This window comes from Protopterus annectens, chromosome 3.part1 (assembly GCF_019279795.1).
Source record: "Protopterus annectens isolate FY-2018-M chromosome 3.part1, PAN1.0, whole genome shotgun sequence".
Classification (NCBI taxonomy): domain Eukaryota; kingdom Metazoa; phylum Chordata; order Ceratodontiformes; family Protopteridae; genus Protopterus; species Protopterus annectens.
In genome coordinates this window covers 1,377,762,157-1,377,788,008 of record NC_056732.1, presented here as the reverse complement: position 1 = coordinate 1,377,788,008, position 25,852 = coordinate 1,377,762,157, and the positions used below count along the sequence as shown (strand labels likewise).

The 25,852-nt window shown below is 40.9% G+C and overlaps 1 protein-coding gene across 1 annotated transcript in view; it reads right to left on the bottom strand.

Annotated features, from left to right (window-relative positions):
• The window catches only part of OPLAH (5-oxoprolinase, ATP-hydrolysing), a 1,902,532-nt gene that overhangs the window by 1,654,212 nt on the left and 222,468 nt on the right, over window positions 1-25,852 (bottom strand). Inside the window, exon 2 of the mRNA XM_044067415.1 lies at window positions 24,766-24,953. Coding sequence (XP_043923350.1) covers window positions 24,766-24,936 — 171 coding nt within the window. The 5' untranslated portion in view covers window positions 24,937-24,953. The remainder of the gene's footprint in view (window positions 1-24,765; window positions 24,954-25,852) is intronic.

The window sequence follows — 25,852 nt, the reverse complement described above, 5'->3', positions numbered from 1 at the left end:
TGATTAGCTTGCAGTCGGATCTGACCAACGAGGAATTGACCTCTGGTGTGGAGCACCGGTTGCCCATGTTGGTAATAACCAGGTCTAGGATATTGCTGCCCCTGGTGGGGGTGTGGATAAGTTGATCCATGGCATTGGAATTTATGAATTCCAGAAAACGTTGAGCACAAGAGTTGGTACACGAGTAGTTTTCCCAGTTAATGGTAGGGTAGTTGAAATCGCCCATTATTAGGGTGTCAGGTTGTACCCTAATATTTTCCAGTGTATTAAGAAATGAGGAGTGGGAATCCTGGGGCATGGTGGGGGATCTGTAGCAAGCTACAATTTGGATTGCGGTCTTGCCCAGAGTTAGTTGCACTTGGATAATCTCGGATGCATTATACTGAGCAACTAGCCTGGATGTGTGGATATCCTTAATGAATATGGACACGCCTCCGCCTTTAGTGTTTCGGTCCAGGTTAGGTGGCCGAAAGGTGTGGTATGAATTATAGCCTGGTAATGCAGGGGTACTCTCTGGAGCCTTGAACCAGGTCTCTGTCACTGCACAGATGTCGATGTTCTCCATTTTAAGGAGTGCCTCAAGTGAGTGCATTTTGAGGTTTAGACTTCTAGCATTGAGTAGCAATACCCCCTGTATTTTTGTGGCAAGACTTTACCTGTTATTTAGCTGTGCTGTAATATGTCCCATTTACTTCTGTTATATCTCATGAAGCTCTATAGACACTCTTTATTGCTGTGTTCATTTGTTTTATCAAACTTCTAACTTTATGGGTTTTGTTGACTTTCTGTAATCTATTTTTTTCATTGATCTCAAGTCTGTCCATCTCTATGAAATCAAACAATTCTTCTCTTTGATCATTTTCTTTCAAAAACTGAGGGCACATTCTTTGTTCTCCAATTCCTGTGGGCATTCTATAGAAGGTTGCACAGCTTCTTCCAGTGACATATTATCTTTAGTTTCACCCTGTGTCATCCGTTGCCCTTTCATATGGGAACTCACTGACCTATCACTCCACAACACTGACTGGGTCAGAGTTGCCAGTGTTTCCTGTTCCTTCCCTTGCTGTGCAAATCAAACTGAACATTTTTACTGGTTTCCTATGGAAGGCTTCAAAATATCTTCATATGGCAACTGATCAGATATTTCCCACTCCACTGATTTCTCTTTAATTTGAGGATCCAACTTGCTCTATCATGCTGTGATGTTATCCACATTAGATTTTCTACACTAAATCCTTCACTTTGCAAGTAATCCATAACTTCAGTTGCTATTTCTTCTCCATTACTAATTTTCTTTTATATTTTTTCTCTTTGTACTGTAAGATGTTCCATGCCTGGATGCCTTTGCCTGTATTAATCTTCAAAATATCTTTGGTGCTGCTCTCTTTGTATTAATTAGTTTTACTTTCTCCTTTGCATGGATATTGCACCATATTAATTTCATCTGAAGTAGTTTACTTCATTTGGTCTTCAACCTGTGGGATACGGATCCGAGCCGGCAACTTTGCTAGCATCAGCTCCAAGCTCCTCCCCTTACCTATAAGACACCATCACTGCCAGATCTCAGTTGCCACGATTTGCTTCTACATTGTGTCTTCTAAGCTCCAACTAGCAGTGGGTTTAAAACCTTTTTTGTGAGTAGCTAATTTTCTAAATTTTGATTAGTTAGAGTGTAGGTTCCCCTTCTCCTCCCTCTGCTTTAGCGTCGAGTGTTAGTGCTTTTATGTAGTTAGAGTAGTTTGTTCTGTGGTGCCCCCTCCCCCCAGTGTTGTCTATAGACTAGTGTGGTGAGTGGGTGTGTGTGTGTGTGTGTGTGTGTGACCTTTTGAAAGAATTTGCCTGTCGTTTTTCAAGGCTATCTTTCAAACTTTAGCATGGCTGAAAAGCTTGTTTTCAAGCACTGCACAGAGTGTGGCCATAAACTATCCCCAGTGGATGGCCACACTGTGTGTTTTGTGCTTGGGTATGGCCCACCTTAGTGTGGATTGTAGCATTTGTGCGGACATAAGCTCCCACGCTCTAAAGGATGGGAAGGCCACATTGGCCCTCAAAGGTCTTCTTCCTCCTTCCGACTCTTTCCTTGTCTTCGGCTTCAATCACAGAGGCTGCTGTGGCTGCCTCTCCCTCCTCTCTTCCTCTGGCTTCTCCTCCCTCCCAGGTTGGGACTCAACCTCCTGTACCAAAGCCTGTGGTAGCAGAGCAGAAGAGAGTTAGAGAAAGGGAGAGAGAGTCGAAGACAAGGGAAAAGAGGAAGAGGTCCCCGGACCTCACTTCTTCAAGCAAGTCAGCATGGATCCGTGACTCCCCTCTGCTCCGATCTCCGAGGTTCTCCCTGGAGCTGGAGGAGACACGTCCAGCCTCTCGGGCCTTGGTGCCTCGACCCAACAGGTCAGACTCCGTGGCCTCATCACAGTCCACCCGTTCCTTAACCAATATAGAGCTGGAAAAGAGGATGAGGTGCTTCATCCATACACAGATCCAGATGGGGGTCTTGCCAGCCCCCTCCCTCTGGAGGGGGGAGCTTGCTTCCTTTCTTTCAACCCATTTCTCCTTCTCCAATCTGACCTTCAGGTTCAGAGTATTCGGATCCAAGGTTGACTTTGGTCAGGGGCTTGGCATCAACGGTACCAGCTTCCTCAACACCGACAGCTACCTGGAGCATTTCGGATCCGAGCCGCTCTCGGAGCTGGAGCTTGGGTGTCAGATCTGAGGGAGTGGAACCTTTTCCATCGGTTCTGACTTTGTCGGGTCAGGTTCCCTCCCTCGGAGCTTCGTCCACCTCGGGCCCGGCTCCGATTCTCACATCAGACCCGGGGAAACTAACCTCCTTATTGGTTTCTCAGGAGGCTCGCTCTCCTTCGGCATTCAATGTGGCAGAAAGGGTCCTCTCCATCAGATTGAGACCCCTGACCACCCCTTTGGACTCCTGCCAGACCCCCTCGGCTCTGTCTACGGTCCCCATCGTCTTACCAGAGGGACAACCCATGCTCAAAGAGCCCCAGATGGTTCCCCCCAAGGAACAAATGGCTTGCAAGTACCCCCCCCGGAGAGCCCCACTGGGGATGTGCCTCGCAAGCATATGTATAAGAGGAGGCATTTGGACTCCCCCGAGTCTCTCACCGAGGACACAGACTTAGATGATGGACAGGGTTCCCCAAGGTCACCTCCCGAGGATGTCTTCTTTGGAGACATCATGGAGATCCTGCACCAGCGGGGAGGTTGGTCTGCCCCCAAACCCTCTTCTGATGAGTGTGTGTTCCTGGAGGCTTTTGGCACGGGCCCATCTACTTCCTGGGTGTCCCCTCCCACAGATCCTTTGGTGGATTTGGTCACCTCACGGGCATGGAAGGAACCGGACACCATGGAACCCATGCCAAAGCGACCTGATAAGACCCTTAGCACCCCCCCCCCATAGATAGCCCATCTTGGAACAAGGGCACCCCCATGGACGCCATGGTGGTAGCAGCGACCACTAAGAAGGAACTTGCCCAGGAGAGTTCCTTGGTCTACCCTCCTGACCAAGAGTCAAAGATGATGAATCGCCTAGGGAAGTGGGTGTATGCTTCAGCTACCTTCTCGATTAGGGTCCTTTTCCCGGAACCAGAGAGGGCAAAGAAGATGTGGTTCCAGAAGTCACAGTATTCCTGGGAAACTCAGGGCTCTTCTTCCCCCAGAGGCAGAGGGGGACAGAATGGATGCCAGCCCAGAGGCAGAGGGGGTCCGTGGAACTTCGGGTCTCGAAAACCTTTCTCGGACAGACCTGTGCAGCAACCCTGAGGGGTTGTCTGACTGCTCTACCCTGCACCCAGCAGCATGGGAGTACATAACAATGGACTGCTGGGTACTTCAAATCATATCCAGAGGATACACTATCACCTTCATGGGTTCCCCCATATCTTCCAGACACCTCCTGGATGTACCACCCATGCAAAGGGAGGCAGCAGCACAGGAAATTTCCAAGATGCTAGGAAAACAAGCCATTGAAACTGTCCCCTCAGACCAGTCCAGATCGGGCTTCTACTCCAGGTTCTTTTTCGTGCCAAAGAAAATGGGGGACTTAAGGCCCATTCTGGACCTCTCTACCCTGAAGTTGTCAGAGGCCAAAGAAAAGTTCCGGATGGTCACATTACAGTGCTCATTAGACCTCCAGGATGCTTACTATCACATAAAAATGCACAAAAGCTCCAGGAGGTTCCTCCGCTTCCAGCTAGGAGTCAATCATTATCAATTTTGAGCCCTACCCTTTGGTCTCACCACAGCCCTCAGGGTGTTTACCAAAGTGATGGCAGTTGTAGCAGCTCACCTGAGGCTTCAGGTCTATCCGTACCTGTATGATTGGCTCCTCACTGCTCCCACCAGGCGTCTACTTTCCCAAACCAGGGATTATTTCCTGACACTTGCCCTGCATTTGGGGATCACTATCAATACATCCAAATCTCTCCTAGAGCCTGTACAGGTGATAGATAACATTGGTGCCAGGATAGATACTCTTCAGTGCACAATATTCATGACCTTGGAGAGAGTTCAAAACCTGAGGGATGCATGTCTCCCTATTTACCGTTCTCATCTTCCAATGGCGGAATCAGTGTTGAGGGCTCTAGACTCGATGGCGGCGACCATAACTCTTCTCCCGTGTGCTTGGTTACACATGAGGATTTTACAGTGGACTCTAGCTGTACAATGGTCTCTGTTGCAACTGCCGTTGACATATCCAATTCAACTCAGTCAAGTCTGTCGGACATCCCTCATATGGTGGATGAGTTTTCCGGACATTCTGGAGGGACAACTCTTTGTTCCAGCCCTGGCCCAAACCACAGTTACCACGGATGCCTCCCAACTCGAGTGAGGGGGCATTGTTCGGGCAGGACAGTCCAAGGCCTGTGGTCCCCATAGAGACCAGCTTGCATATAAATGTCCTAGAGATGAGGGCGTTCCTTCTAGCATTGCAGGCCCTTCATGCCTTTCTTCCTCTGGGTACGACTGCAATTCAGTCAGACAACATGTCAGTGGTCTGGTATATCAACAAACAGGGAGGGACCAGATCTTACCCTCTTTGTCTTGAGGCCATAAGAGTGTGAGAATGGGCGATCTCCACCAGTCGCTTTCTCATCACAACTCACATTCCGGGATGGTCCAACATCTTAGCGGACAGGCTAAGTCGAACCATTCTGATGCTTTACGAGTGATCTCTGAATCTGTCAGTAGCAGAACAGATCTTCAGCGAGTGGGGTCAACCTTGCTGCAATCTCTTCACATTTCCTTCCAATGCTAAGTGCAGCAAGTTTTTCACTCTGAACCCCCTGCTGAGAGAGTCCCCCAGAGAAACTCTAGTTCATGCTTGGCCTCCCGGTCTTCTGTATGCTTACCTGCCAATACCTCTCATTCCGAGGTTTCTACAGAAAGCTCGTTGACTGGGGAGCAAAGTGATCCTCATTGCCCCGTTCTGGCCTTGCCAGGTATGGTTTCCCTTCCTTTGGTCTCACCTTCTGGCTCCACCTTGGATCCTAGATCCCATTCAGGATTTAATTTCACACCCTTTGGGTGTGCCTCAGCCGAATCTGGACAGCTTGGCTGCTCCAGTTCTAGTGATTGCTAGGACTCCTGGACTATCCTCTTCGGTTAGATCTATTTTGGTGGCTGCTCATAAGTCTTCGACCAGGAAAGTTTATAGCAGCAAGTGGAAACATTTTTCCTTTTGGGCCTCTCAAAGGAGTTTAGACCATTTCACGGCTCCTATTTCCACCATTCTTGATTTTCTAACTGATATTTTTCAACACGGAGCTAGTTCTTCTACCGTCAAAGTACAGTTGGCTGCCATATCTCATTTTCATGTGGGCGAGAATTCTGCCTCTTTAGCCTCTTCCAGACTGTGTAAAGCCTTTATCAAAGGCACCTTTTTGTTACGTCCCCCGGTCAAAGATCCTGTTTCTCCATGGGACCTGACTATGGTTCTTCAAGCGTTGGTCACGCCACCTTTCCAGCCTGCTGCAACTGCAGATCTAAAATTTTTATCTTGGAAAACAGCTTTTCTGGTGGCTATTACCTCTGCAAAAAGGGTTTCAGAATTACAGGCCTTGTCCATCAAAATTCCTTACACGATTTTTCACAAAGATAGGGTTTCTCTTCGAACCAACCCATCCTTTCTTCATAAGGTGGCATCACCAGTCAATATCAAACAGACTATCAATTTGCCTGTGTTTTTTCCTAATTTTATGAACATGGAATACAAACTCCACATGTTGGATGTTCACAGACAGTTCCGATTCTATTTACATAGGACAAGAAATTTCCGTAAATCTGATCAATTGTTTGTATCCTTCTATAAACCCTTTTTGGGAAACCTATCTCCAAGTTCACTATAGCTAGATGGATTTCTTCATACATCCTGCAGGTCTATAAGAACAGAGGCATGTCTCCTCCAGGTCAGGAGAAAGCTCATTCCACTAGGTCCATGGCTATGTCTGTGGCCTTTTGGTCTAGAGTGTCTTTGGATGATATTTGTTCTGCAGCTACTTGGTCCTCATCTCATACATTTATTTCTCATTATAAATTGGATTTGACTTCCAGAAGGAGAGCATCCTTTGGTTCTGCGGTGCTCCGGAATATCCTTCCATGGGGGCCTCCCAGGAATTTACTAGCTGGGGACTCTGTTCCACAGGTTGAAGCCCAAATGAAGTAAACTACTTCAGATAAAGAAGTCATGTATTCACCATAACGTTCCATCTGAGTAATTGTACTTCATTTGTCTTCAACCGTCCCTCCCTCCTTCCCCCGGACCTTGGCGCATGGTCAGCCTACAGGCTGCCATATAGGTCACAAGCATATATTTCAGGTCGGGTTCTCAGTATAAGTTCAGCAAACTCGATCTGGGGAAGGAAGGCAGTGATGGTGTATTATGGGTAAGGGGAGGAGTTTGGAGCTCAGAGCTGATGCTAGCAAAGTTGCCGGTTCAGATCCGATACGGATCCGTATCCCACAGGTTGAAGCCAAATGAAGTACAACTACTCAGATGGAACATTCTGGTGAGTACATAACTTCTTTTTTTCCTACGTCCATATTTCTTCTTCAGATGTCACCTGCTCCTCCTGTTTCCCCTTACTTTAGGGACTCATATCATCAAGCTGTGATATAACCTGTGTTAGACTTTCTACACTAAATCCTTCACACATATTCCATAACTTCAGCTTCTATAATCTTCTGTTCTATGTTCCCTCTTTGTGAATTTATTTTTTTATTGTAAAATTTTACATATTTGGATGCTTTGCCTTTACTCTTCAAATATCTTTGGGACTATCTTTTTTATATTGATTAATTTGGCTTTCTGCTTTGCATAAATATTGTGCCATATCAGATCTCTCTTTCTTTCCCATGTCCATATTTCTTTTTTTATACCTTTGAAATATGTCTAGATTTTTTTTTTTATTTTCACACTTCCTCAGTTGCTTCTTTTTCCAAATGGCTTAAGGTTTCTTGGTCTATATAATGCTTTTCATATATCTGAAAGCTGGTTATACAGAAAACTATCTTTTTCAAAAGCTATTGCTATATTAGGAAGGCCATAGTTCAGTTGGGCTGGCAGTACACTTTTCCATAGCCATTCTATCTTCTGAGCAATTAAAGATGGGGAATTTTCTAACCCTAACACAGCATTTTGTTAATTCTAGTTTTGGTCACAAGAATATTGCATTGAATTTTCAGAATATTCTTTTCCTGGAGGGTCAAGGTCATTTTTTGTCGTAAAGCATGCTAATGAGAAAATATGGAAGCTTGTCCAACAAAAATAAACTACCAAACAAAAGGAGATCCTGCTTCTTATTCTTCTGGCAATAAAGCCCATAGAGAGAATGTGTCATTGAAACTTATTCCAAAGTTTCAAATGAAAATACTTGAGACTCAGAAAAAAAAGCACAAGAGTTGATTAGAAGAACCGGGAATACATTGGAAATAAAGCAGACTCTGGATCTGCGAGATGGAGATCAACAGGGCGAAAAACAGCAACTCAAAAATTGACAAATAAATGTATGATTACAAAGCATTAACTATATTGGCGAAACATGACAGAACAAGAAAACCTGGAAATACTGGACTTTTGACTTTGCTAAACTTGTAGAGAATGTCAAAGCACATGCCCTACTACATTCATTAATGTTTGAAAGAACATTTAGGAGCTAGGAATAGAAAGAAAAACAAAATGTTGTTCTTAATAACAGCATTTTTATAATGCATGACATAACCTACAAGCTGTAAAGTAAAGCTCTCAAGTTATTTTCAAGTGTAAAACGGACACTAAAGTATGCAGATGTCCCTTTTTTAATTCTTTTTATTTATTTTTTATTCTTCTTTCTTTCACTTTGTTCCATTTTAAGAAATGTAGACACTGAAATGTAAAAAGAGAAGAAAAGCCTGAATAAACGAACATGATGCAAGGAAAATTTGATGTTTTTTTCTTCTCTAGCATAGGGGAAATATTGAATTAAGGCCATTGGCTTCATCTAGTAAAAAGTTTTAATGGGAAGCAAATGAAAAAAGAACACTATCTATAATAAAAACATTTCCTCTAGCTAATAAATTAGTGCTTGTTGTAGAGGCAACTATCTGGTTCCCATGTTTCTATGCAGACAGTCTGGTAAGGGGCAATAAAACAACACTTCTTTCTTTCAACTGCAAACATTCAAGTGTTTTTCTAATATGGGAGTGGAATAAAGATAAGACAAAAACAGACAGCACTTAGTGGAAATAGAAGCACAGGTTGAACCATATGTCTTAACACTGCATTTATGTACTGTTTTTATACTGTTTTAACTGTATTTTTCATTGCTACAAACTGTTTCATTACTCTATTTGCATGTTTGCTGAATTACTTAACTGCAAACTGCTTTTTCATGATGAGAGTTGTATTTTCTGTTTGTGGGTGCTCTATCTGAGCTTTTCTGTGCATTTTTGATTTTTTGAGGATTCTGTGTTCTTGTTTACCGTGTTTGCAGTTAAAAGCATTCTCTAGAGTCTGCTTGCTCCTTGATCTGATTAAAACTTTCATTTAGTGGCTACAGCTAGGAGCTGTAATAGTGTGCATAACTATAATTGCATTTTTATTTAATTACTAAATTGTAAACTGTTTTTTCATACTGAGACTTGTATTTTCTCTTTGTGAGTGTTCTTTCTGTGCATTTAAAGTGAGGTTTCTGTGTTCTGCTCAGGTGGCATATCTTGATAGAGGCCTGCTGTTGTCAAGGCCTGGTAGTTTTGTTTGAATTTCCTGTGTTTCTGGCAGCCCATTTCTGCTGATAGTCTGTCTCCATTGTACTAGTGATTGGGTAATAGCAGGGGCTAATAGGACTGAGTAGTAATTTGATCTTCTAACTCTTCCATCCTTACTGGTATATAAACCCTGTGTCTGGAATAGGTTGTGCTTGTATTTATCAGACTGTGGATGGTAATTCATTACTAAAACTAAGCAGAAATTCCTTAAGATTCCAAGAGCAGGATAAGTTATGTCTTACACTTATTTCACTGAACTGCACTTCTGAAATGCTTATAATTGTACTATACAGTTAATCTACTACATTTTGCACTGTTATAAAGCTTTTTTTACTGTTTCACTGCATTTATGTACTGTTTTATACTGTTTTAACTGTATTTTTCATTGCTATATACTGTTTCATTGCTCTAATTGCATGTTTACTGAATTACTTAACTGTAAACTGCTTTTTCATACTAAGAGTTGTATTTTCTGTTTGTGAGTGCTCTATCCAAGCTTTTCTGTGCAGTTTGATTTTTTGAGGATTCTGTGTTCTAGGTTTAGTCTGTTTGCAGTTAAAAGCATTCTCTAGAGTCTGCTTGCTCCTTGTTCTGTTTAAAACTTTCATTTAGTGGCTACAGCTAGGGGCTGTAATTGTTCATTTAGTGGCTACAGCTAGGAGCTGTAATAGTTCAATTAGCAGCTACAGCTAGGAGCTGTAATAGTTTCTGACCCACCCTCCCTAGTGTTGTGGTGTTCTCATACTTGGTGGCTTTGCAGTTGCCCGTCCATACTGTATATATGATCTGTGACACTCCTCCCAGTCTAGTGTCATTAGTTCATTCAATCTAATAGAGAACATTTATGAAGGCCAACCCACTCAGGTTCTTAACATTGAATTAACTTCTGTTCCAGCTTTCTCCACTTCCACTTTACTGAAAAAAAATTCTAAGCTTGTTTCCCCACCTTCTTGTGGCAGGTCTAGTCCAGGTGCATATTTGCTGTATCCAGGGCTGTTTATGGGCTCCTGAGCCCCACCTCCTGCTAAACTAGGGTTAAACTATTCCTAGCCCCATAAAGTCTGTTCTTCAGATTTTCCCTTGCAACTAGCCAGCTTTTTAATTTAACACTCAAATCTGTTTCTTTGAGCTCAGCACTTATTTAGTGCTTACGAGTTCTGAACAAGCTACAAATTACTACAGCACTCAACTTACCTCACTTGTCTAGAGGAAAACAGTTTTTAGTACCTAACAAATAAGCACCTATCCAGGCATGCCTAAAGGTCAGCTCCCGGTGTTTTCTCATGTCTACCTTATGAATCTGGGCATCTTGGAGCAATGCAGCTATTGCCTCATGTACACAGACAAACCCCTCCTCCTACCACCCAACACTATGACCTGAGAGCGATGCACTTACATAGCCAAACTGGAAGCAAAGCTCTCTTCACTGAAGACTGGACTAGACAGTCAAGGGGAGAAGGTAAACACTTGCACCACACCACACTCATCACATAGTCCATCAAAACTTACACCACCAAAACACACACACAGAAGTACAAAACACACACCTACATTCATGGAAGCTCTCAATAAAAATCTGCCCAAACAACCGAGACCTCCAAAGCAGAAATGCAAGCAACCTCCACCCCCAACACAAACCAAATGACACACAGCCCACATACTCAGTGTGCCACTCAACTACAGCCCATAAGGAATAACGTACCCAACACTCTAGTCATAGGTGGCTCTATAGTCAGGCACACTGATGTTCCACTCCCCAGGCTAAACAAGGAGAAAGTTACTGTCAGCTGCCTGTTGGGTGCCAGGATCTGCCACATAATGCACGCACTCAGGTCACTCCACAGCAAGTACAAATATGACTATCATTGTCCATGTTGGTGTGAATGACCTGAGAAGTACCTCCCTGAACTACATGAAAAGAGACATGGAGGAGCTCTCCGATCTTGTAGTCCAGGCAGGTATAACTCTAGCTGTGAGTAGCATCCTGCCATCACCCAGAATGATACCACAGTACAAGGACAAAATGATTGACTTCAACAATTGGCTAAGCTTCTGGTGTCATTCTAAGGGGATCCAGTATCTGTCTGCCTGGGATGACATGACTGACAGACCACAATGCTTTTTCAGAGATGGCCTGCACCTGTCGCCCTTGGGATTCCGGATACTGGCAAAGGCTCTTGCCACCCCCATAGTGCCTTTTTTAGGCAAGGTTCAAATGACAAACTCACTATAGTAACAGGTGCAAGCAAGCAAAATCTGAGGGTAATATTACTCAATGCTAGAAGTCTGAACCTCAAAATGCACTAACTCGAGGCACTCCTTAAAATGGAGAACATCGACATCTGTGCAGTGACAGAGACCTGGTTCAAAGTTCCAGAAAGCACTCCTGCATTACCAGGCTATAATTCATACCACACCTTTTGGCCGCCTGATCTGGACCAAAACACTAAAGGTGTAGGTGTGTCCATATTCATTAAGGATATCCACACCTCTAAGCTAGTTGCTCAGCATAATGCATCTGAGATTATCAAAGTTCAACTAACTCTGGGCAAGACCGCAATCCAGAATGTAGCTTGTTACAGACCCCCCACCATGCCCCAGGATTCCTACTCCTCTCTTGATACACTGGAAAATATTAGGGTACATCCCAACACCCTAATAATGGGTGATTTCAACTACCCCGCCATTAACTTGGAAAAATACTTATGTACCAGCTCTTTTGCTCAACGTTTTCCGGAATTCATTAATTCCAACGCCTTGGATCAACTTATCCACACCCCCACTAGGGGCAGCAATATCCTAGACCCGGTCATCATCAACATGGGCAACCGGTGTTCCACACCAGAGGTCAATTCCTCGTTAGTCAGATCCGACCACAAGCTAATTACCCTAGACATCCACATCCCGCTCCAACACCCTACACATCCACATCCCGTTCCCACCCCCCATTAGGAAAACAACCATAAAAAATTTCTCCAAATTCAACTTCCCTCTTCTGAAGACAGAAGTGGCAAACTTCACAACACCCATGCAGATGGACAATAGAAGTATGACTGCTGAATCCTACACAAATGCACTTTATAAGCACTTACAGGAGTGCATGGATAGTGCTATCCCAAACAGAACCAAGATGCTATCCTCCAAAAAAGGAAAGCCAATCTGGTGGTCTTCTGCCATAAACAAACTCTTCAACAGAAGAAAGAAACTGTTGCAAAAAAGAGTAAAATCCCATGATTGGAAGAACTCCCTGATCAGCCTCAGCAAAAATCTGAGATCCCTCAAAATCCTCCAAAGCTATTTATGAAAACAAAATCGCCACTGATTCTAAAGACAATCACAAAGCATTCTATAGCTATGTCAAGAATCTCAATGGCAACACTCAGATCTGCTCTGAGTTACAGCACAATGGCACTAAATATACAGAACCAACTGATATTGCAAACATCCTGGCAGATAGGTTCAGTGCTAACTTTACCCCCCTCTCACCCCCTAAAGGGCCCATCTCTATAAAGGAAGAATGCAAAGTTCCTGTAATCACGGCTGCACAGGTAAAAAAACTCACTCTCCAAAGCCAAGAAACACAGCATCCATGGGACCTGACAACATCCCAGGCTGCCTTCTACGCAAACTACAGAATGAACTGGCACCCCACCTAAGTACCATGTTCAGTCATAGCCTCACCTCATGCTTTGTGCCAATTGAATAGCGCATCGTGATGGTTATCCCACTCCACAAAGGGGGAGCCATGACAGGCCCCGGAAACTACCGCCCCATTAGCCTGACGACCCTGGTCTGCAAGGCCATGGAACATATCAACATGGAGCTCATAAATAAAGACATTGGAGATCTCCAAACTCTGGACCCTACACAGTTCGGGTTTGTAAAAGGCAAATCATGTCTCCTAAACCTGATAGACTTTTTTGAAGCAGTCACCAAAGCCACAGATGATGGCAAGGTGGTTCACACAGTCTATCTAGATCTCACCAAGGCGTTCGACACCATCCCACACTCTGGAATTATACATAAACTCACTAAACTAGGTATAAATCCCCATGGCACAAGATGGGTTTCCAACTGGCTTACTGACAGAACCCACTATGTGAAAGTAGCAGACTCCAAATCAGACTTCAGACCAGTGACAAGTGGAGTACCACAGGGTTCAGTCCTGGGTCCTCTCCTGTTTGGTATCTACTTCTCTGAAGTACAGGCTAACACAGAAGATCTTTGGCTAACTAAGTTCGCAGATGACTGCAAACTAGGAGCCATAATCGAAACTCCTAACGATGTGGGCATCCTACAAAAGGGCCTCACTGAGACAGATGCCTGGTGTCAAAGCCATGGCCTCAAGCTCAATGCCAAAAAGTGCATTGTCATCCCCTTTGGTAAAAACTCTGTACCCATAAACTTCCACAAAGGCGGTAGTCTACTTAACACTGAAAGTGTGATAAGAGACCTTGGGACACAGGTGGACAGTAGTCTCTCCTTTGACAATCACATTGCCACAGTGGTCAGGAAATCCTTCTACATGGCACACCTCATCACAAAAGGTTTCTCATCCAGAAAAAAGAGGTCATACTTCCCCTCTACTCATTACTCATTAGACCCATTATAGAGTACAATGCCCCTTTTGGTATGTATCTCACAAGACATCTACAACAACTGGAAAGACCACAGAAATACCTCACAAAGAGGATTACTGGCCTCAAACAGATGCCCTACACAGACCCTCTCAAAAAACTCCAGCTTTACTCCATCGCATATCGTCCACTCAGAGGCGATCTCTGCCTAACATACAAAGCTATGTCAAACCCAGGGCTGTTGGACATGCTCCACTTAAAGAAATCCAAATCCCTCCGAGCTACACACTCTAGGGACCTAAACCTTGTCACCACAATAAACAGAACATGCTGGAGGAATAGGTTCCTGTCCCAGAGACTTCCCATACTCTCAAACAGGCTACCTATATATGTCAAACAGAGCGCCTCATTAGCAATCTTCAAGAAAAATCTTGATGATTGGATGGGTAATAGGAAATTCACCCCGGGAATCACCTCTGTGGCTCTACTTGACAGGGGCACAGGAAAATAATGTTCTTAGGTGGCGAAAGCTAGGGTACCTTTTTGGCTAGGCTTGTATATGCCCTAGGGCCGATAGCCTAGTACCTACCTATGAACATGGACAACCTTCCTTACAAGTTAATCCAAGTCTGTGAATGTGGTTGTTAGTCTGGGACAGTTGATCCTATTAGGAGGATTAAACTTCAATATTTGAAGATGTACATAGTTTTGTTTGTAAAGGTCTTAAGAATGTTCTGCGGGTGTGTTTTTAGGGGTTTCATTGAACAAAAAGTTTTGAAGATGTGACATAGGTTCAAATGGATATGACAAGAAACGACGGTAGAAAAGATAAACCTCCCAAACATTAGCATTCACATGTAACAAAAAACTATACGAACAATTTTTTTAAATGTCCACACATAACAGGTGGGAATAGTAATTTCTTAACATAATGACACATTCTATATTATTTTTAAATGTGAATGGTCTTGCAGATGTATGCAAAAAAGAAAGAGTAGTGAATTATATTAAAAAATGCAATGTACAAATCGCTATGCTACAGGACACATTTGGAAAGAGCTGCATGTGTGAATTTGATAAAGGATTTCAGGATGGTTATTCAGCAGAATATCTGGGACAATGGAAAAGGGAAGTACTTACATTAATTACAAAAGGAGCTCCAATAGTGATAGAAGCGGAAAAAGATAATAACGGTAGATTTGCAGTACTAAGGGGCTACTGGCAAGGGAGGAGGATTACACTGACATGTATTTATATTCTACCTAAAGCTACTATAATGGATCTTAAGAAAATTCTGCAAGCAATAATCAGCTTTCAGCAGGGAATATTACTTACAGGTGGGGACTGGACTTTCATTTGCAGCAATGAGGAAGGATATGGGGCCAAGAAGTTAAAATATAACAAAAACAATGAAGATTTGTAAAGAAATTTGTAAGAATATTTGGGACAGAAGATGTGAATTAGCAGAAGAGTTCTGAGTGAATTTATCCATTATTCCCCAAGGTACAAAAACTGGGCTGGGGAAACACCTACATTTATTTACATGGACAGTAGGAATGTAAAAGAGTTACTATGCAACAGTAAGCATTGGAAGTCAAATGGAGATACCAGACTAGGTACTTATTCATGTAGAAACTGTAAGATGTGTAAGGTTATAACTAAACAACAAGAATTTACCAATCCCAACATGACATTTACCTTTATACAGAGATTTTATGCTAGCTGTAATACTACACAGGTAGTTTATTTGACTACCTGTAACCTCTGTTCCTGTTTTTATGTGGGTAAAACCATTAAGAGATTGAGAGACAGGGTAAGTAGGCAGTTATATGAGATAAAAACTAAAAATATTAAGAATGCATTAGTCAAGCACATTACTGAGCTACCAGAGCATAGCTTCAATTTTAGAGTACTACAACATGCACTTGATAATGTTAGGGAAGGAGATGCTAATAATTAATTAGAACAAGTGGAACTGCGTTGGATCAACTACAGGCTCACAGATATCCAGGCATTAATGCAAATGTTAGCATCAAACCTGCCTTGAGGGGGTGTAAATTCAAAGTTTAAAAGTTTATATGGGGAGTGGTTTTTACCTTTTACTCTTCTACATGCTGCTTTATGATAGGCTGTTTTGTTGTATAGATATGACTTACTATTAACAACATGTTAGGATCTGAAGAAGCGTGCGACACGTGGAAGCACCCATCCTTTGTTTTATTCTGTACTGAAGTGGATTTTGTCGTGGCTGCCCTGCTAGTTTTTGTTCCTTGCTTGCTGGTTTGTTCCTCCAGTTTAGGCACTTGGAAGTTGCTAGGTGGTTTTGTTCTTTTACAAAAACTGTGTTAGGGTAGACAGAAATTAATTTTACAGAAACAAATGCATTTAATTGAAAGCTTTGATATGCATCGACTAACTATTGCAGATCAAGTGCCAATAATAACTAAAATAAAACTGCAGGGTAATGAAATAAAATGAGACACCGGTGCTTTCCCACCTATCAAAAAGACAGGAATTTAAGGGTGGTGCAGTGGTTAGCATTGCCGCCTCACAGCAAGAGGTTCTCCGGTTCGATCCTCGGCAAGAGGTGCCTTCTGTGCAGAGTCTGCATGTCCTCCCTGTGGTTGCGTGGGTTTCCCCCAGGTGCTCTGGTTTCCTCCCATATCCCAAAGACATGCTGCAGGTGGATTGGACACTAAATTGGCCCTAGGTGTGAGTGTGTGCATGTGTGTGCCTTCTGTGGAAGGTTGGGCGCCGGGCTGGCAACTCGACACCATAAAACTCCACTTCCAATCATGAATGGACAAGGTGATCCGCTGTGGCGACCCCTAACCGGGAAAAGCCGAAAGAAGAAGAAGAGTGTAAGTTATTTGGGAGTTATTATTGAAGACAGAAATTTCTTCTTAAAATACAGCTAGGGAGTAGGATAAAAATTAAAGTGGAGTTTAAAAATAGGGTGGAAATAAAAGAAAGAGACACATGGTTAAAAACTAACAAGAATTAGAGGGGCTGACAAAGGTTAAAGTATTGCAAAATAAGGGGAATCTTACAGAACAAGAAGAGGAGCAACTGCAGAATGCGAGGCAGAAAATAACGGATTATCTTGATAATATGCATGAGTTTAAAAAGACTGCTGTTAAGCAACTGTTTTTTTTTTTTTTTTTATGATAATAATTCCAGAGCACAATAACTCAGGCAACAGAAAGGAGAAAATGTGGTCACCAGAGAGCCTATAACAAGGGGAAAAACAGAGATCTTGTAGAAGTACTAAAAATATTTCAGAAGTTTTATATAAAACTATATAAAGCAGAGAAATATGGAACTCAAGAAAGGGTACAAATGGAAATGTTTATGGAAGAATTAAATATGCCAAGTTAGAGGTAGAGGGGGCTCAATTACTAACAGTTAGAATAGGAGGAGATGAGATAAAAATAGTGATGCATAACCAATCCACAGGAAAGTCCCCAGGAATAGAGGGTACTCCTGTGACATTTGGAAGCTAGGAGGGAAGAAATTGAAAGATCTGGAAGGTTTTAACAGTTAGTCGTTTTCAGTCAGTCATTCAGTCATTCATTCACTTGCATTTATTTAGTGGGATATCCACTGGGCCATAAAGAGCCCATTTTCAGAGGAGGCCCTGGGAGAAAAGCTCCATAAAACTTAGAATAATTAACAATTTTTTAAAAAATTACACAAAAAATGTAACAATATCTCGGAATTTAACAATATAAGATTAACATGAAAAATAAAAGCACAGTAAAAACACTAGCAATGCTTTCTTAAGATTGCAAAAAAGTTACAACATAGTAGAAGGGTATAATGAGCAAGAGTTTACATTACATGTGCAGCTAAGATTTCTCTGGATATTTAATTTGTAAAGAAATTAGAAAATATGAATATAAATAAGAGGAAGATGTCAGTCATGTTATAGATGAAGAAGGTTTAGTACAAGTACAGAACCAATTAGTAAAGAGGTGTTCACGCAAACTGATTTTGAAAGAAGCATGAGTCTCAGTAGTAAGAATTGCTAATGGAAGGGCATTCCAGGCTGTGGCTATGATGCAAGAGTAAAGTAACTGGCCAGCAGGTAGCTCAGGCTTGTGATTTTGTAAACGATGATGTTTTTCAGAACTAAGGGGTCTGTTGGGAAGATAGTAGGTAAATACAGTATTTACAGTAGGACAAACCGAGGGTTTGAAAATTATTTTGTGCACTGTAGTTAACTGCAGATAGGAGAGATAGTGTGGGAGTTCAGACAGTTAAATAAGCATAGGGATATGCAGTGGTGGGTAGAATGTATGGCATTTGTTGCGAACTTGGCAGTTTTGTTATAACATGTTTCAAGTTTAGTTTTTAGGGAGGACAGCAGGTTAGTACTCAAGGGGGCAGAATAGATAAGAGAGGGAAGCAGATAAGTGGTAGCAAGTACTTGTTTAGCAGAAAGAGAAAGGAAATGTTTATGCCTGTACAGAATACCTAGTTTTTTATGTGTTTTGTTGATGTTGTTTTGTATGTGTAGGTCAAAGTTTAGGTTCTCCTCAATTATTACTGCTAGCAGCTTAGTGTGGCCAACTATTTTAATTTTTGTGTTACTCTGGGAAAGTATAGTGAACTGAGATTTGTTTATGGAAGTGTTTTCCTTGGGGTAAATATAATAAGTCTGGTTTTGTAGGGATTAAGAGGCAAATGGTTATTGTATAACCAGGTTTCCATGGAAGTAAATGCCGACTGAATTATCTGTTGTAGATCGGACGAAGTATCTGCGGAGCATATAATTGTAGAGTCATCAGCATACTGTATGACTGACCCCTGACTGAATGAGGAGTGAAGGTGATTAATGAAGATACTAAACAGGAGTGGGTCTAATATAGACCCCTGGGGAATGCCAGCAGAGGTGTGAAGATAGGACGATAAAGAGTTTTGCCACCTAGCTGCTTGTTGTCTGTCTGATAAGTAACTGTAAAACCAGCGAAGAGAGAGAGGTGACAGACCAGTATTTAAGAGTTAAGTAAAGTGAGTGAGATACTGTATCAAAGGCTTTTGACAAGTCAAGAAATAGGCTGGATACATTTTTTCCCTGAGTCTCGAGCATTATTGACTGTGTCCATGAAGGACATTAGGGCAGTTGTAGTACTATGACCTGGTCTGAATCCATGTTGGGTTGGAGATGGAATTTGATTAATAAGCAGAAAATGCATAAGTTGCATGTGTACACATTTTTCAAGGAGTTTAGAAATAGGACATAATATGGCTATGGGTCAGTAGTTAGAGATATTGGTCAAGTCGCCTCCTTTGTGAAGGAATAAGATAAAGGTTCTTTTCCAAAGTTTTGGGACATATGACTCATGAATGAATCTATTGATTAGTATGCTAATAGAGTAGGCAAAGCTTCTGCAGAAAGTTTTAGACATTCAGTGGGAAGTTTGTCAGGTGCATTAAAGCTGGGTTTTAGCTTGAGAAGTAGCCTTTTTACAGTAGAAGTTGGGGCTGTAGTAAGTGAGAATGTGGGTGAAGGATTTATCATTGTTACTGCTGTAAGTGAGGTTGTAGAGAGAGGGGGTTGAGACAGATGGGATAGGATGTCTAGTCCAGTGTGATTTGCATGAGACTGGAGTTGTAGAAAGTTAGCAGTGACATCTGCTACAGACTTATGAAGTGCGAGTTAGAGAGTAGCTATTTCTTCAGGTGTTTTTTCAGGATGGGGACACTGGCTGCTTTTTGTGTCAGGGTTTAGAAGTAATCCAATAGATGACCAAAATTTTGGGAGACTTTGACTATGGTTTGAAGTTTTAAATAGTAATTTTTTTTTGTATTTGGATATTAGTCCTTTTACTTGGTTAAGGAGTTGTCTGTGGCTCAATAGGTCTGAGGTTTTTTTAATTTTTTGCCATTGTTTCCACGTTTTACTTCCACTTACCATTAGTTATTTAGTAGATTTGGTTAGCCATGGGGCTGTGTTAAAGTAATCTAGTGCGTCATCTAGAAGAAGATATTTTAAGTCAGACCAGTTCAAACTTTTTAGTATATTGGTGAATATGTTTTGGTTAAAATTGTTAAGATACCTAACATGTTTGTAATGATGCTGCTTGTGGAAGGAGGGTGCCATAGCATTTGCGAGTGTACCGGCTGATGAGATTTTAGTAAAATCAGACACCAATATCTAGTCTAGGATAGAACCCTCCTTAGTGCTACTGCTATACCTTGTAGAAGAAGTGGTAAGCTGGATAAAACAGAATAGGTTTATATTGGAGGCTGGGGATTTGGAAGAAAAATGTAACCAGTTCAGAATGATAGTTTTATTTTTAATAGTGCTAGACACCCAAGATAGTGCTAGAGACCCAAGATAGTTTGTGTTCTAGAATCAGTATGTTATTTCCATGAGGAATGTAAAGGACTATGATATACAGTTTTTTTTACTTACTTATTTTTAGGAAGGAGACCAGAATTTCGGCATTAACTGCGGGATGACATCTTTATATGGGAATATATTACAGGTATTAGGGAAAAGTAGTGCTACACCACCTCCTTTTTAGTGGGGTCTATCAATCCTTAATACTTTGTAGCCTGGAGAGATAATTTCTGAATCTTTTATGTTTGGTTTAAGCCAGGTATCAGTGGCAGCAATGAAATCTGGTTTATTGATAGCTACACAGGCATGTAAGTCTGTAGTTTTGTTATGAATATTTTGTAAGTTTAGAGTTACAATATGTAGGTATTTTTAAGAATTACTAGAGTTGGATAGTGTAGGACGGGTAGGGGATGTGGGACCTGGACTGGGGTGGATGTGTCCGCAGCTGGATAAGACTGAGGATATGTAAGAGTGGAGAAATAGGAACTGTATTCTCATTGAGCAGTCAATATAGAATAGATGGGAGGGGGGAAGAGTTTTTTGATGCAAAATGATGCAAACAGCTTTTTTGTTGAGAGAATATTTACTTTAGAGAACAGTAGTGAGGTTATTTGATAGAGGTGGGGAGATCATTCTGAGTAGCTTTCAGATGGAGTTCATAGGAAGTTGGTTACGGACGTTGGCTTAGTGATGTATAAGGCAGAGTTGAGTAAAGAGTGATGTAGTAGTAGAATTAGGAGTAGTATAACATGAGATAGGAAAAGTATATGTGAAAAAAGGGGAAAAGTAGATCAACTGTCAATGGGTAGGAGTGTAAGGTGATCTAATAGGATATGACTGGTTAGTTGGAAGCAGAGAGTGGAGTTGTGGAATTTAAGTGTAGGCATAGTGGGAGGGTGGGGTTTGGGAGTAGGGTAGGGGACAGAGTGAGCCCAAGCGTAGCAAGGGCAAATGGACCTGGATCCTGTTTGAAGTTGCCATCAGAAGCAAATCAGTAAGCTAATATGAATGAGTGTGATGCTATACCATCTATTCTTATATTAAACTGATTGATTGGGAAGTTATGGTGTTACATGCAGGTACAGGACGTAAAGACCTATAAACTGGGAATATGTGCAGTAGAAAGTAGGAAGATAGGAGATAAGTCGCTAAGTTGTTTTTACTGTAAATGAATGCTTGTGTGAATAAAAGCTTCAGGGCAGTATCTGAAAAATACAAATGCTGGTGACTAACAGGAACAGTATGCAGTTACAGAGCAAGGGGAATGGCTGAAAGCCATGAGACAGTAAAAAGAGAGGGTTTCCACTTAAATATCTGCTACAGTAAACAATAGGTGGTAGAAATATAAACTGTTATGTTACAGAAAGGATAGGTTACTGGCAGACTGAACAGTATGGGGAGGCATGGGGGATACCAGAGCATCCCGGTGATGTGCAGCAGCTGATTATAGTTAACAGAATTACAGGTAAGAACTGTTACATAAGACACATACATTAAACTGAAATATGGGCAGGAGGTGACCCACAGTTTAGCTGAAGTTGCAGTAACCCAAAGGTGCTTGAATTCACAGTCGGGACTCTTGCAGGGGTGAAAACATTTAATGAGCTTGAGACCTATAAAGAGGGATAGACAGACAGAAGGCTAGGTGATATCAGAGTATTCTAACTCTATTCAAACAACCATAGCATTGCATAGCAGCTATAAGACATTTAATTCCCAAAGCTAAACAGCGAGATTTGAATGAGCTATGTAAAGCTTAGCCAACAATGGCTGGATAGATTACAAGTGATGTACAATGTTTACAGATAAAAAAAATATGTCAATATGGTTTGTTGTGATTTACATAAATGTATGATTGTATCATAAGTGATAATTTAATAAAGAGGTTTCTTATTTAAAAAAATGAAATTTTTTGGAACAATTTATGCAGAAAATGGTTTGCAGAAGTAATGAGGTTTAAGAGAACGATTCACTTAATTTATATAACACTGTTTAGATTATATGATATGTAACTATATGTTATGTATAATGCTTGTAAATATAAACTTGTTAATATGGTTGGATTGTTTTATATAAATGTAAGTTTGCCTATGTCACAAATGATATTTCAATAAAAGTGTTAAAAAATATAAAGAAATATGGCTTTGAAAGTCAGCATTATGATCAAGCCAAACTATACGCATCTGAAGTGAGTTGAGCTTTCAAAGTTTTCAGACTTAAAATAATAAATCTGCCAAGTTTTACTTCTTTGTACCAAAAATCATAGATTTCATTTTTTTTGGCATTTAAAAACTGTTCGTGTTCAGCTGCACACTGACACATGATAGTGAGGGCTTGTTCTAGATAGCAGAGTTAGAAGAATTTGTTTTATAAGTTACCATTACATTGAAGGCAGCTGAGTAAGGTTTTGTTCAAGGTCATTCTTTATAGTAAAGTGAGATGAATTTCCTATATATTACCATAACATCTTCATATAAAAATAGTATTAGGAAGATCAGTAGGCAGTTTACTGCAGAAAGAGAAAAAAATACAGGAAAAAGAACAGATCCTTATAAGACTCCATTTGAAAGGAAGCAAGATTATATAAATGAGCCTATTTCCACTGTAAAAGTGCCTGTTGCTAAGGTAGTCTTAAAAGCAAATTAGGGTTTAAGAGCCAATCCCTGCTCTAAACTGGGAGCAGAGAAGAAAGGAGTTGTCTATCAAACTAATGACCTTAGTCAGATCAATAAAAAACTCCCATAAAGAGTCACTTGTTAACATTTTGAAGGATATTTTTATAAGGGTAAATACAGTTGCTAATATTCTGCCCGACAAAAAACATGATGAGATGGAGAAAGGATTTGTTTGATATGTTTGGATATATTCAAATGGATTACTACAGATTAGCTTTTCAAATATTCTACGGAGCAGGTAGAAAAAAACAACAGGTCAAAAGAAATTGGAACATTACATTTATTTTAAAACTCACCCAAACCAGTAACTGCTAGCTAACATTCTTTGGATACTGTTTTTGGTGATGCACAGACTGTACAGGTGGTAGAGTGGAAGAAAATGTGCTCTAAGTAGGAGGATGAATCAGGGCAGTATGCCATTTGCTTCTTCTGAAGCACTGGTGGGAATCTTTTCTATTTGATTCATTATATTTACTTATTTAAGTAAGCTTAAGTACTCCTGCAGCTACCTACTGATTTGTGGAGTTCCTCATAGTTTCACCTTCGCATGCCTGTTCTATACAAACATGCTACCATTGCTGGAGGTCTGAAATGGAACAGGTATTAGTTATTAGTGTCTATGTTAACAAAATGCAACTATTCCTCTCTTTTTCTCTCTTTATCTCAGGGTCCTGTGAAAGATTTTGTTACCTGGGAAGATTATTTGGATATCATCTTTAACTGGATGGTTTAGAGTGGACTTAAACTCAACTCTGCAAAGAGGTAACCAATGCTCCCACATGCCACTGTCTGTCCTTCACAAGTACAGTTCATTCTGTCTTTGTTACAGTGGGAATCATTTGGGATTTTCTTCTTCTATACAAAACCTGAAAGCGACACTTGATAGCAGACTACATCTCAGCCATCACTAAGGCACCTTATTTTCATTTGAAATACATCACACCGAGATCAAGTCCTTTATTCCTTTGTCATACCTTGTAACAGTGGTTCATGCAGTAACGACTTCTGACCTGGACTACTGTAATATGCTTTAGCCTGGGCTTGTGACTTTGTGACAGTGATTCATGCAGTGATGTCTTCTAACCTGGACTACTGTAACATACTTTAGCCTGGGTTTGTGACAGTGATTCATTCAGTGATGTCTTCTAACCTGGACTACTGTAACATGCTTTATCCTGGCCTTGCGGACAGTAACCTTATATAGCTGCAATGCATGCAGAACTCTGCTGCAAGGCGTTAGGCTGGAATTCCCTGCTCCACTCATATTCCTCCTGTGTTACAAGACCAGCAGTGGTTGCCAGTTACTGCCAGCACAGTGTTAGAAACCTCCTACTGATCTTTTGTGCCCTACACTATATGGGTCCTGGTCCTCTGTCACCCAGTGGGTCCTCAAGGATTATCAAGTGAAAAGACGCTGGTTGTTCCCATCAGGTAAAGTAGTTGATTCCACGGGACTAGGACTAAATGGACAAAGGAAAGCCTAACCAAGGTCTCAAGGTGGCTCATGTAAACAGAATGGTAGTGGAGACAGACTGATTCAAAAGAAACCTTACAAGATCTTGTTCATTAGTAGTCTATGGCTATAACTATCTGAGCTACAGTCCAAAAGTTTTCATATCAAATTCCTGCGCATAATGCATTTAAATCTGCAAACTTGGTTTCTTCAGAACAACAATGTTACTTATAGCCTGCTTACATTCTGAAGTACAGAGATACATAAATAATTCAATCAGTTAACATTTCTTTTGGTTTGAACTTTTTTTTTAGAACTTCAGTATACCATGTCCAAGAAAATTAGTTTTATTTCAAAAAACAATCAATATTCAAAACCTATAAATTAGGCTTGTTTACATTCATGGACAAAAATTGCACAAAATCATCCCTTGACTGGCCCATCTTCACTTACCTCTTGAAGAATCTTTCTTATTCCTTCTGTGGGGGCGTCAGTATAGTTTGCTGGATCTTCAGAAAGCAGCTTCATAACCCTTACTTTCCCTCCTGGACAGCGAGCAAAGACATCGGTGAAAGTGCCTCCACGGTCAATGGCAAACTGGAACTTGTCGACACCAGCCATCATTCAGAAATGTTTCTGCTCCATAGTTTGAGACACAGAATATTTTATGGATTAAAATGGTTTGGATCCTGCAGAAAATCAGATGTATTGTACTTTCACACAATAAAGAAACTGTTTGCAACAGGCTTGTGTGTATGTGTGAGACAGTATATATGAATTCTATCCTCATAAAAGATTCAAGACTGATAGCACTGAAAATTAAAATGATCACAACTAGGCAAACTGCTGCAATGCATACAGATGCTTGCACAGATTTTACAACTATGCAAAGACAGAGAAAGTTATGGGGTATTTTGATTTCCATTGGTTACATAAAAAGTGTAAAAGAATAGTGTCAGACAAGATGCACAATTATTTTTTTATTGTATGATTAAAATTAAAAGATGTCATAGCACCCAAACTAGCGAACACACTCAGTCAACTTAACAGTCCTAGTACTAAATTATTAGCATTTTATTATGAAGCAAAGACAGAGAATACCCTGAGGATATTTTAATTTATACTCATACTCAATAACACTGTGGCTGATTTGAAAATATAAAAAAGGACAGAGTCAGACAAGGTCTGTAATTACTTTTTATTATAATTAAACATGATGTAGTGCAACAGCTAAAAATACGTTACAAAAAGAAAACCAACAAAAAGCAGAAAAGAAAGGAAACAAAGAAACGTAGAAAACAAAACAAATGAAACAAAAAAGGTAAATCCAACAAAGGCATGTTATAATTAAGGCAATGCCTAACTGAAAAAACAATATGGCAACTTGAAAGGTATTGCAAAAGATGTGCTACAATTAATACTGTGCCACCTCCCACTATGGGGTGGCATTCTTTGCTAGTTCGTGCAAACTAATTGCATACAAAGAAAAGACAAACAAAACACAAAGGCTTAAAATGCAAACTAATAGAAGTACTGCGCT